Source organism: Neodothiora populina (genome assembly GCF_041146345.1).
Source record: "Neodothiora populina strain CPC 39397 chromosome Unknown canker_contig_16, whole genome shotgun sequence".
Lineage (NCBI taxonomy): Eukaryota > Fungi > Ascomycota > Dothideomycetes > Dothideales > Dothioraceae > Neodothiora > Neodothiora populina.
This window is the reverse complement of record NW_027191409.1, coordinates 687,040-699,011: the sequence shown is the minus strand read 5'-3', so window position 1 is coordinate 699,011 and position 11,972 is coordinate 687,040. Positions and strand designations below refer to the sequence as shown.

At 50.8% G+C, this 11,972-nt stretch overlaps 2 protein-coding genes across 4 annotated transcripts; one reads left to right on the top strand and one right to left on the bottom strand.

The window, feature by feature from the left end:
* Positions 1 to 138: 138 nt before the first annotated feature.
* AAFC00_003575 (uncharacterized protein) lies at positions 139 to 1,923 on the bottom strand (the record flags this gene model as incomplete). Of its 2 annotated transcripts, none has more annotated exons than XM_069343068.1 (3): positions 139 to 746; positions 802 to 1,579; positions 1,639 to 1,923. In XM_069343068.1, 3 exons carry the CDS (start codon positions 1,921 to 1,923, stop codon positions 139 to 141), a joined length of 1,671 nt encoding a protein of 556 aa, XP_069200882.1. The 2 variants fall into 2 exon arrangements, with proteins under 2 accessions (XP_069200882.1, XP_069200883.1); XM_069343067.1 differs by having other exon boundaries at positions 1,639 to 1,752.
* A 2,027-nt stretch (positions 1,924 to 3,950) lies between these two features.
* Positions 3,951 to 5,364, top strand: AAFC00_003574 (uncharacterized protein; the record flags this gene model as incomplete). Of its 2 annotated transcripts, XM_069343065.1 has the most annotated exons (3): positions 3,951 to 4,063; positions 4,127 to 4,381; positions 4,434 to 5,364. In XM_069343065.1, 3 exons carry the CDS (start codon positions 3,951 to 3,953, stop codon positions 5,362 to 5,364), a joined length of 1,299 nt encoding a protein of 432 aa, XP_069200880.1. The 2 variants fall into 2 exon arrangements, with proteins under 2 accessions (XP_069200880.1, XP_069200881.1); XM_069343066.1 differs by having other exon boundaries at positions 3,951 to 4,381.
* Between the last annotated feature and the right edge of the window lie 6,608 nt (positions 5,365 to 11,972).

Genomic DNA, 11,972 nt, shown 5'->3' with positions numbered 1-11,972 from the left:
GATTCTTCACCCCGGTTATAGCCACGGACAGCACTGGCACCGGAGACCCCGCCTTCACTACGCGAACAATGTTCTGTCTGCAATATGGCAACGACTCGAGACAACGCTCGACGTGTTTTGGATACACTCTAAGTTCCTCTACAAAATCTTGTCCTTGACATAGAGGTCAACGTAATGATCAATCTCCATGGCATAGAGCTTCTCCGGGTTGTTGCCGAGGTCGACCAGCTCCTGCACTCTGGACTTGTCAAAGTGCGGCTTCAGGTGTCTCTCATACTTGGCAAGGATCTCTGGCTTGGCCTCCTCTCTGCGCAGCCTGTGTCCGAGGGGTGCTTCAACGACTTCCTCTTCGATTGTAGTTCCATCGTTCAAGACCACCGTAAGCGCATTGGCGATCGTGCGCTTCTCCGGGTCGTGATAGTCTGCGGTGAACTGAGGGTCCTCGACACACTTGATGCGCCTTCGCAGAGACTCGACAAGCTCGCTCTGTGCCGCCTCGGAGCTGTCTGTGTAGTCGGAAGCCTCGAGGCGGTTGAAGACGAACATAGTCGCCACCATGTATTGTACGCAGTGGTCGCGATCCGCAAAGTTGTCCATGGGCTTCGTTTGCTTGTCGATGATGCGTATGCATGCCTCATGCGTGCGGTTTGTCACATCCTTGATGTCCTTGGCGCTCTTTCCCATGGCTGCAAGCTTCGCGTTGATTCGCTTGGCTGCTTCGATGGCGGTTTGAGAGTGGAACTCGGCTGGAGGCGATATCGTCAGTATCTATTCGACCTGTTGTGACTTTGTCAATCATACCTGGATAGGACACCTTGAAAAGCACGTTCTCCATGACGTAGCTGCCATAAGGCCTTTGAAACTTGAAGGAGTTGCCCTTGAAATTGACGTCGTAGAATCCCCAAGTTGGAGCGCTCAATACCGTAGCCATGCCTCCCTCACCTCTCATTACCTTCAAGCATAGATTGACGGCCTTTTCGCATGCATCGCCGGCGGCCCAACTCTTTCTGCTCATAGTGTTGGGGCTGTGCCTGTATGTGCGCATGCTCTGACCGTCACACCAAGCTTGGGAAATGGCATCGCGAGTTTGTCCTTCGGATAGACCAAGCATCTGGCTGACCACGGCAGTCGAGGCCACCTTGACCAAAACAACGTGATCCAGACCGACCCTGTTGAACGAGTTCTCTAGTGCTAGACAGCCCTGAATCTCGTGTGCCTTGATCATAGCCTCGAGGATGTCCTTGACAGTGAACAATTTTCCATTACCGAGCTTCCCACCGGCTCTGTTAGTCCTTGTGATCCAATCGGCAACCGCTAGAATAGCTCCCAAGTTGTCACTGGGGTGTCCCCACTCAGCTGCAAGCCAACAGTCATTGAAGTCGAGCCATCTGACCATGGCACCAATGTTGAATGCACCCAACACAGGATCAAGCTGGTAAGGAGTACCCAAGACCTTTGTGCCGTTCGGCACCACCGTGTCGGGCACTACTGGACCCAACAATTTTGTGCATTGAGGGAACTCGAGAGCTTTGAGTCCGCAGCCCATAGTATCCAGGAAAACGAACCGAGCAGTGTCGATCTTGGAAAGGTCAGCATATTGAGTTCGGCGCGCCATTGTGACAGTGTGGCTCGACTTACAGCTAGACCACTGTCAATCTTGTAGTGATGTATGTATGAAGCCATGTCTACAATCTCTTGATCATAGTCGCGTGCTGGCGCCGGAGCCGCCATTGCATCACTTTTAGGAATCATGGTGGTAGAGAAGTTAGCTCTTCCAGCTAATTGTGTCGAAACCGGTGAGTAAGTGCGGCGAGGGGAGCCTGCGAGTCTCGCTGTCGTTTGTGCAGGTGCACAGGAGACGCGAGCACCACGGGAAAGATGTTTGAACGTGCGGAGAAAGCCACGGGTACTCAAAGAGGACATCTCACAATCTGATGGTGCAGCTTGCACTGTACGATACTACTATGTTGAAGTGTAAGGTGTTCTTAGAGAAAGCATTGAAGATTAGAAACTACGGTTGATGCAGCTTGAAGTGCTCGAATCCCAGCGAGGAGTGCCTCGGTAATGCCCTTTGACATACTTCATAGCTTCAGACATAGCATCATCCGGTGAGGCATCTCCAAAGTCATCTCCTAAACAGACGTCAGGTGTCTACCTTACCTTACCTTGCTCCTCGTTGCTTGGTGGGGTAAGGTATAAAGGTGGGGAAGAATGCGGTTGGTCGGAATGGTCCGTCCGGGGGGATTTCGACGTGCCTCGGCGATATAGCGCAGTAGGTGGGTAGCCTGAGTGTCTTGGCGTTCTGGGAAATACACATGAACTCGCGGCATCTATTTGTGCATGGCAGTATGAAGGGTTATGCATTCTTCCGGTGTCCCGGTCTTTGGACAACAGAAAAATTCTCCGTTTGCTTAGGGGCTCCCGGATCTATTTACAGTTACCTATCGCAGTCGCTTACAGCCCTGCATCTTGATAGGTCACAAAAGCCTTGAAAAGCAGGTATGGATATATTGGACCTTCTGCTCATGGTCGACCATGAGACCGCTGCGTCGGCTCTGATGCGTGCTTGCTATTAATGGCTTGTGTACGATTTCGATTTTCAGAATCACTTTGTTCGATGCCCGCTCCGGTGTACAGCATGTAGTGTGATGAATACGACATGCACTGTAAAAGTATTATTGGAGATTCCATCGCGAGTCAAGGGCAACGTCAACTACTTGTGAACGCAGAGCAAGCACAATCCGTCCGACGCAGACGTCTGCACATCTGGAAGCATGGCGATGGAACAAGGTTTTGAACGAACACAGATCGAGAACATTTCGTGTCGGACGGTCTCCACATGATCAGCGAATTTTGGCCCGGGCGTCAATCAGCTTGATCCATCTTATCGGTGCCATGATGGACTCCTGATGACTTTGGATCATCATCAAGATCAACAGCGAACGAGTGGGAGAGCTTTCGCCAACTCGGTGTCCGTGATGCACTGATACCAGAGTCTTATCGACTTTGCTCCAGCTTCGGCAAAGGAATGTACCCAGCATAGATCAGCTGGATCCTCCCGTGTCTTTGAGTGATGTATGCAAGCATAGATTCGCTAGTAGGCTCGCGAATATAAGCCCACGGCCTGGTAGATATCTCTGCTTGATTAAGTGGCGCAGACCAACGCATGCTCTCGTTCACAGGAGAAGTGTTGAGTGCGCTGAAAGCTGAACAAGGTGTGGATTCTCGGCGACTTGCGCAGGAACAAGGAACCCGCCAAGGTTAAGGTTGGTACAAGTGGTGGGAATTAGTGAAATGACAATGCAAGCAGTGGCTGGCTATGGTGGTTCACTTTCGCTCTGGACCGAAACAAGAAGTGGCGTTGGGGGGCCTTTGACTGTTCGGGCGCTACTGTAGGCCAAGGCACTTTCGATTTACTGTTTTAGTGTCGCTTCTCAACACCAGAGCCCCAATACGCCAATCTTCAACCTTGGTACCTTACGACGGCAGTGAGTGCTTGACTTTAGTCGGCACAACCCTTGCAAGTTGGCATGGTAGACGTGCAGCTCAAGTGCATCTTAACCGTATTCGGCACGGTCACAGAATGGCTTTCGGTATGATAGTGAGTTTCTTCAGGCCGTTTCTGTCTAGCCACCATCCCAACGGTAGCGTCCTATCTCAAGCATCAGTCCAGGCGCGCCTCCGGCTCATCAGGTCAGTGCTATATCGGTCGGCTCATAAGGTTTGAGACAGTAAACTCTGGTTGGCACGTTGCTCAAAACCCCCACCTCGGAAGAGCTCATGGCATATTTGTTGCCTTCCATCGCCGTTTCTTTCCTTTCTTTCCTACAACATATCCATCTTCAGACTCTGTTGTGTTATATCTTTCCTACACTAGACCCGAGGGCATAGTAGTATCTGTGCAGATCTAGTAAACAACTTTCTTTACAAGCATCGGACTCGCTTCAATCATGGACGGTCACAATGGCACCGCCATCACAACGGCAGATGTCACCCCCAGACCTGGTACTCCGGAAAGCGAGGCAATCACTCCTGCGCCAAAGGCCAATCCTTTCGCAACCCCGTACGGATCAGTGCCTGTTTCAGCGTCGGGTTCATCTACTGCACTAAACCAGCCCCAAAACAGATTCTTCCACTCTCGCCGAGTCAAGAAGGGTGAATTGGAGAAGCCTTGGCTAGGCAAGAAAGATCCTCGCGAGAGATGGGTCAACATCATTCCTTGCATTGGCATTCTCTTGGGACTCTGCCTCACAGGATTCTTGATCTACAACGGCCTCCAGACCGTGTCTAACAAGCAATACTGCGTCGTATTTGAGGATGACTTCTCGAACGGATTCAATGAGAAGATCTGGATGAAAGAAGCAGAGGTCGGCGGTTTTGGGTATGTACAAGATATCATGATTTTGTGCTTTTATGCTGACTAGAGCCCGCAGCAATGGTCAATTCGAGCAAACCACCAACACCGAGGAGAACGTTTTCATCAAGGACGGACAGCTTGTCATCAAGCCTACTCTCCAGGACCAGGCCCTGCTCGAGACCAATAATGTCATCAACTTGCTCAAGGATGGCAGCTGTAGTTCGACTGTCTGGAGCGACTGTGTCGCTGTTACTAACACCACCAACGGCACCATTGTCAACCCTGTCAAGTCTGGTCGCGTCAGCACCCGGAACGGCGCTCAAATCAAGTTTGGACGTATCGAAGTTGAAGCTAGAATGCCCGACGGTGATTGGCTCTGGCCTGCAATCTGGATGTTGCCCAAGAACAACACTTACGGAGATTGGCCTGCATCTGGCGAAATTGATATCGCTGAGGGTCGCGGCAACAACTACACTTATCCTCAGGGTGGCAGCAACATTGTCAGCAGCACTCTCCACTGGGGTCCCGACCCCGACAACGACGGCTGGTTCCGAAACAACGAGAAGCGTAAGGCTCTCCACACTACTTGGTCTGCCGGATTCCACATGTACGGAATGGAGTGGTCTGAGAAGTACATTTTCACCTATGTTGATACCCGTCTCCTGCAAGTCATGTACGTTGGCTTCGACACTCCGTTCTGGACCAAGGGTAACTTCCCTGCTGCCGATTCCAATGGTACCCGTCTTGCGAACCCTTGGGCCGAGACTGGCAAGGACAACACTCCCTTCGACCAGGAGTTCTACTTGATTCTCAACGTTGCCGTCGGTGGTACGAACGGCTGGTTCGATGATGGTGTTATGAGCAAGCCTTGGGTCGATGGTAGCCCCAACGCCAAGAGCGAGTTCTGGAACGCTAGAAACCAGTGGTACCCTACCTGGGAGAAGAACGGTCAAATGACCGTCAAGAGTGTCAAGATGTGGCAGGAGAAGGGATACAATGGCTGCTAGAGGGCTTATTGTTCTCCCCGCGCGCTTGTGACGATGTTTTAATGTTGATTTTTTCTTACATATGTCCCACTTTGCTAGGATTGAAAAGGCGTTTTCGCTCTCCTACAAATGCTACGAACGATAGATTTCCTTTTTTTTCTCTTTAGAACCATTAATATCCAGTATGAGTCCTCTGACACGATTACATTGTTTCTTGCCTCTGGAATTGGAATAATTTGTAGTAGAAAAGAAGCGTAAAGCACCATGCATTTGCCCTTCACGAATTCATGAACCGTGCAAAGCAGATCGACACTACTACTACAAACGGTAGAACGAACCCCACGCAGATCACCGGGAATCAGAAACTGAGTCGTTTGCCGCGACATGAAACGGAGAAGCACGCAAGAGAGGAAAAAGAAGATCTTTCGCACCGGGTTCTGTTGTCTCACAGTTCAATGCCGGAAATGCCGAGAAACGTACATACTAACCTGATGAGGAGAATAATCGACGTGGAGATAGGATGGGAAATGTTCGTTGACATGGATGTCAGTCGATCGAGTCGATAGAGTATGGGTGGACATCGTACAGTAGTAGTAGTAGTAGTAGTAGTAGTAGTAGTAGTATAGCAATAAGTATGATGACAATGACATCAACCACTCATTGAGTATACTGTACTGTACTTTACTGTACCCCCCACCGTCATCGCCTCTGCCACACCTAAGCTACCTTACCCAAGGCAAAGCAAAAGAAGGCAAGTCAAGGTCCTGTAGGTCTCAGGCTGAACCAGAACAGGTACAAAGATGTCTCAGAAACTCGAGGTAAGCTTAGCACCGGTAGCGTCCGCGCGCCCGTGTTTGAGTCGACCGCCGAAGTTGGGAACTGAGATAAGAGACGGGCGGGTGAGAAATAAGGTCAGGTGGGTTGAAAGGCTGAACGTGCTGCGAGCTTGCGACGAGGAAGCGTTGAAGGTTCTTCGGGGGGTTTCCGTTCGGTTGGTTTATGGGGATTGGTTCATCGGTTTTTGAGGGAGGAGAGCAATATACTGTACTGTACTGTACTGTACTGTACTGCCGCCTACCTTGCCCCTGAGGGTTCTGAGTAGGTAAGGTGGGTATGGTTCGTGGTGTCGGCGGCTACTAGTCTTGATCCACGATGCGCTCTCGCAGGTGAATATGAGATTCTAAATCGCATATTGCTGACAAGCTCCGAGACACATACTGCAATGCAGTCTGCAGCTAATTCTTGCTAAAGGACAAAAGAAACTCACAAGCATGACCTCGGTCGAAGGATATAATCTCAACATCACCTATGGAACTCAAAGGACCGAAAGAAGCAGAAAAACAAGAGAACCCACAATTCATGAACTGCTAGGACCTACTGTTCAGCCGCTCTTGTCGATCTAGTCTTAAACTCACAACTCTCCTTCTCGCCCGTTATCATGCATGCTCTTCGATTCAACAGTTTATCTTCTAGAAGGACAAGCACCTCAGCACAAGCAGACAGGGTGCGAAAAGTGAGACTCTGCCGCGTGCGAGCGTGCGTGCATGTCGTCCCGTTTGACTTGTTCCGCGCACGATACTTTAGACTTTTGGATCCGGTATTTTTTGTGATCGACGCGATGGAAAGCCAAACGGTCTCGAACTCACGCTGGGTTTTTTCTCTGAATTGTCCGAGACTTCTCGAGGTCCCCTCCCGTGTGCGTGTGGGGACCTTGCATGTAACTACCTACTGTGCTTGTGCTGTACTAGTACTTTACTTGGATTTGAATGGTGAGGCACGTACTATCATGGGCATACACGCTATCGGCGGAGGCTAAGGGGGGGGGGGGCTATCGATGATTGTGCAGCTAAAGTTTGGGTTGCGGGCTAGGGAGATTAATGTCCCTATTTTCCTTTGCTGGGACAGGAATAAGCATAGGTGCTTTTGTACCATGCTGTGCAAGAGGAAAGTTGCGCGCAGGGGGTTGAGGGAAGCATAAGGTGTCTGACCATAGCATCTTATGATTTCCATTGACATTGGGAAATAGCGCAATACTCTGAACCCAACCGTCCCTCATCAAAAGATATCACCTAAGTATATGCATTCGACTACTGGACAAAATGCGCCGAGTCATGGAAGAGACACAATACTGTATCATAAGCGAGCGGAAGCTAGCACTCGCTCTTTCTCAGCTGTGATCTGATCTGGTCTTAACTCAGAGATCTACAAGTCCCAAGTCCCACGTCCGAGTGCCGCATTTCACGTGCGTAGTAGTGGGTTGCATACTGTAGGTGGTACGTGCGTGAACAAGTACTGTACATTAGTTATGCGAAGAGAAAGCGACGACACAAGAAACGACCCGTGTGCGCTGGGTCCGTACTTCACGGTACCCTCCCTGCATACAACAAGGTACAGTACCTTGTGTAGCGAACGGGTGACCGAACGGGCTCTCTGTACCTTAAGCGAAGGCGGGTGGACGAATGATACGAGCTACTGTACTGTACTGTACTGCTGTGCAGGTACGAGTATCTGCACTACTGCACTGGTTCATCGATATTGACAATACTACACTATAACTATAACCATAACCATACATACCCGTGCCATCCTCCACTAAAGTCCACTACCACTTTCCCCCCCCCCCCCCCCTTTCCTCGTGTTCAGATGCAGGGGCGAAAGTCTCCGTACTCCGCAGACGACTTAAGACGAACCTGTACGGGAGATCAACTATATTAGCTCAGCGGACCACCACCAACAAATGCATTGTGTAAATACAATGTATTTTATCACGAAGCGCAGTCCATCGTGCAGGTCTGAGTAGAGCCAAAACAGCTTTCTCGGTACGAAAGAACGGAAAGAAAAGAAAAAGGGCCGGAAAGACTCGATTCTTATCGGCTCAATTGCATGCGGGCATTGTACATGAACCTTGTATATGTGCCTTTTTCTATATATACAGTACATGATGCCCATCTGAAGTGGATACCGTGCCGTGCCGTGTATAAGTATAGACCTACTGTACTGTATATGCGCCTTGCAACGACGCTATGGAACGTGGCGAGAGAGAGATGTGCGGATAGTGGGCTGGTGTCTTGATGGTTTGAGGGCCTGGTTTTTTGTGTTTCATGTACTGGAAGAAAAAGGACAGTAGAGATTGTAGAATAGATTCATTACGTTTTATGGCTATTGTTACGTTTGAGATGCTATGATAAGTCTGCGCGGGGACAGTGTAGACGGGATATGTCACAAGCCGTATTGCTGTTTCTTTTGACGATCCTTGAGATAGGATCGAAAACCTACCGCACATTGCAGCAGTGAGTTGAGCGTGGCCTTCTGTCATTTGTGCTATCTTCAATGTAAGCTTGCAGTTTGAAAGCCAAATTCCAGCAAAATCAAACAAACGACTTGCTTCGAGCAGCGCCGGCGTCGTCGGAGTCGCAGCTATGATAGATGCTACTAGACTCATCTCCGTCACTGTCATCGAGCCCATTCGCAGCTGCTTGATCCGCATCTTGGTCTTGGATCACAGCGACCAGGTCTGGCAGGGTAGGTGTCGTAGCTTGTGTCTCCTTGCCCGGAAGCTTGTCAGCGTCAGGAACGAGCGGCATGTGCAGCTCGTACAGTGCTGGTCTCGGTGGCACAGGAACCATGGCCTTCCTCTTCGCCTCAAGGGCATCGTAAAGTCTGAAACCAGCATATGCATCCGTCGCGGCGTATTCGATCTGCTCAGCAGAGAGTCGTCGCGACCAGGAGCTCGTTCGTACCGCTCCTTTCGCTAGCGGCAGATACAAAACATCCTGCACTTGGTCTGCCAGCTTGACTTGTTTCCTGTCAATCTTGGCAATATCTGTGTTGTAGTACTTGACGACTTTGTATAAATGACTGATCTCAAATAGACCCTGTCCATCGATGCCAAAACACTTGCGGAGTCTTGTGAAGTCACCCGAAATGTTGACCCCTGCCTTGACGGTCGAAGGAGACTCGAGAATGGCCCTCAGAGATGGCGGCATCAAGACTTCTGGAGTGTCACCATTGAAAGATGCAATCTGAAACAGACCGATTCGATCTTCGCTGGCAATTTGTATCAACGACACATTTTCTTTGATCGATGCTGTGCCGACTTTAGCACCAGCTTCCCATTCAAGATCGAATCCCAGAACCGATTCATCAAGGAAAAGTTTTGCTTGCTTCTCGGCCTGGTCGAATTTAGTGCAATAGTGAATCTTGATTTTCTCATCACCGGGCCCTTTGTAAAGCGTGTGCTTCCAGAACGCAGCACCACTGGTCTTTGAAGCGAGAAAAGCAGCTCGTAGATGATCTGCCGGGATCTGATACGTCAGCGGCACATGCGCTTGTGTCTTGGCCTTCGGTGGAGTTTTGTCAATGACCTGGTTGCTCAGTGGCTTTTCGGGCGACTGATCGTCCACTTTGCTTGTCGCAGAAACGTTAAAGACGCGAGTGTCCCTACCAGATGAAAGATCAGGCAAGGAGTCCAGATTTGCACCATCGATCTCAGATCGTTGCCGTCCACTCATCCACACTCGTTCGGAAATGTCGACCTGTCCCGTTGAACCACCATGCTTACGAGGCTTGGTAGGTCTGAACACCAGCGATCGCCGACGTGTTCTACTGCTGTAATCCGGGGGAGGCAGTACACCGCGCCGGGGTTGAATCTTCGACGAAGTCGCCCCCCTGGAAGCATGCAAAGCTTTCCGAGCGTGTTTGTACCTTGGTCTCTGAAGACCCGGCGGGGCTTCATAGTTCATTTCCATGCCAGACTCGAGATCATCGAATTCCGCGTCAACATCTAACGACGCTGCATCATCCGCGACGACATCTAACGACGCGACAATATCCGCGACGGCAGTATCGTCGACTCCAGGAGCAAGTATGGGCTTATACACACTATCTGCAGACTCGGCAGTATTGTCGGTAGGCTCAGCAGTGTCGAGTGATGGCTCAACAGGCGCAGGATTCTTGGCCACAACGACGTCCATAGGACTGTTGAAAACGACAGGTTGCTCCTTGAGGACTGCCACAGCATCGCTACGGATTTCTGGTTTCACTAGACGGTCTCGACGGTGATCCTCGTTCGATATTGGACCCTCGGTTGTCGGCTGCGACACGCGTGTATCCTGCTTGCGAGAGCCAGGCACTTGGTTCGTGTAGACTGGAGCAGAAACGGCGATAGGGATGATACTCGCGGGCTCGGGCACTTGTACTCGACGGAGATCGCCAGCTTGCAGAGACCTTAACATGTCCAGGGTGGGCCGCAAGTCAAGACTCCTGAACTGCTCCAACCAAATGCCTAGACGCCCCCAAGTACGCTTGAGATCGCCATTGACAAAGGCGTTCAGCTTTGCCTTTTCGTTGTCACTCAGCTGGCCATGCTTCTCAGCAAGGCCTACGTTTCGGAAGTTGATCTCCTGTAGCTCGTCCAGAAGACGACGGATCTCCCAATGATCGCTCATGAGGGTGAGTCCTTGCTGCTTTGTAGTTATTCTTGCGGCATTGAGGCGATTGTGGGCCTTTGTGAAATTCCTACGCATCGACTCTTCCTCAGTCATCATAGGTCGAATGCTGAGGGCTGCGGCGTTCGCGAGAGATTGTCGTTGCATCCAGTCGGCCAGCCTGGCCTTGGACAGACTGGAGTCGAGCTCGCGAAGAAGCTCAAGCAGATCAAGCTGGATCCCAACAGTATCTTTATGCTGGTACTGCTGTGCCAACTTGCGGCTGGGTATGTGGCGCCGATTGAGATCTCGCTTGAGACGCCAAAGTTGCACATAGAACATTTGAGCCAGATCACGCATAGGTGCAGCGGTGGGCATAGCAATGGCATCAGCACTCAATTCCTGTGCTGACATGCCAGGGGACCGGCCCTGGTGTAGCCTGAGATGGCGCAGGTAACGTCGTACGTCATGTGCATGCGACTTGAGCAGCATCGATGTGCTAGTCGTAAGTTCGAATTTACGGTCATCGAGATCGCTGACGGTGGTCGCTGAAGACGCAAGGCTCTCTTGCAGATGCTGAAAGAGAGTTCTGAAGACAGCGTTCCGTCTCTGACGTCTGGCGTCCGACTGCAGATCGATGAGTCCAGGAGTCCTCTTGCCCCTGACTTTGGACACGAACAGCTCGAAGCCGGCGTAGGCTTCTTTCCAGTATTTCATGGCTCTCTGCTCGAGTCTTACCTGAGCCTCGAGATCAACGATTTCGAAGACACGCACGTCTCTCTTGAGTAAGCTGAAGACGGACTTGAAATCTTCATAGTTGGCGCGCTGAGCGGCTCGGTTTCTCTTCCGCTGCTGATCGTTCTCTCGCTCTTCCTCTGCAATCCTAGACTCTTGTAACTTGGACAGGCGTTGCGACTGACGCTTACTGGGATCCCTTTCGTGTTCGAGGTCGGCGCGCAGGCGCTGATTCTCGGCAAGCAGAGCGGCCTCGCGTTTTCTGAGGAGGTTGGAGGCATCTTTGACGGACTTGATCTCATCCAGAGTCGTCTGCCAATCATGTGGTAATTTCACGAGTCTAGTGTCGTATTCGGATATCCTCTTGTTCAGGGCCTTTATGGTTCTTTCCCGTTGTGCCTCTTCCGCACTGTTTTTCGCTGCCAGCGAATCCAGCTTTTGCTTATGTTCGAGATGCAGGCTCGCGAT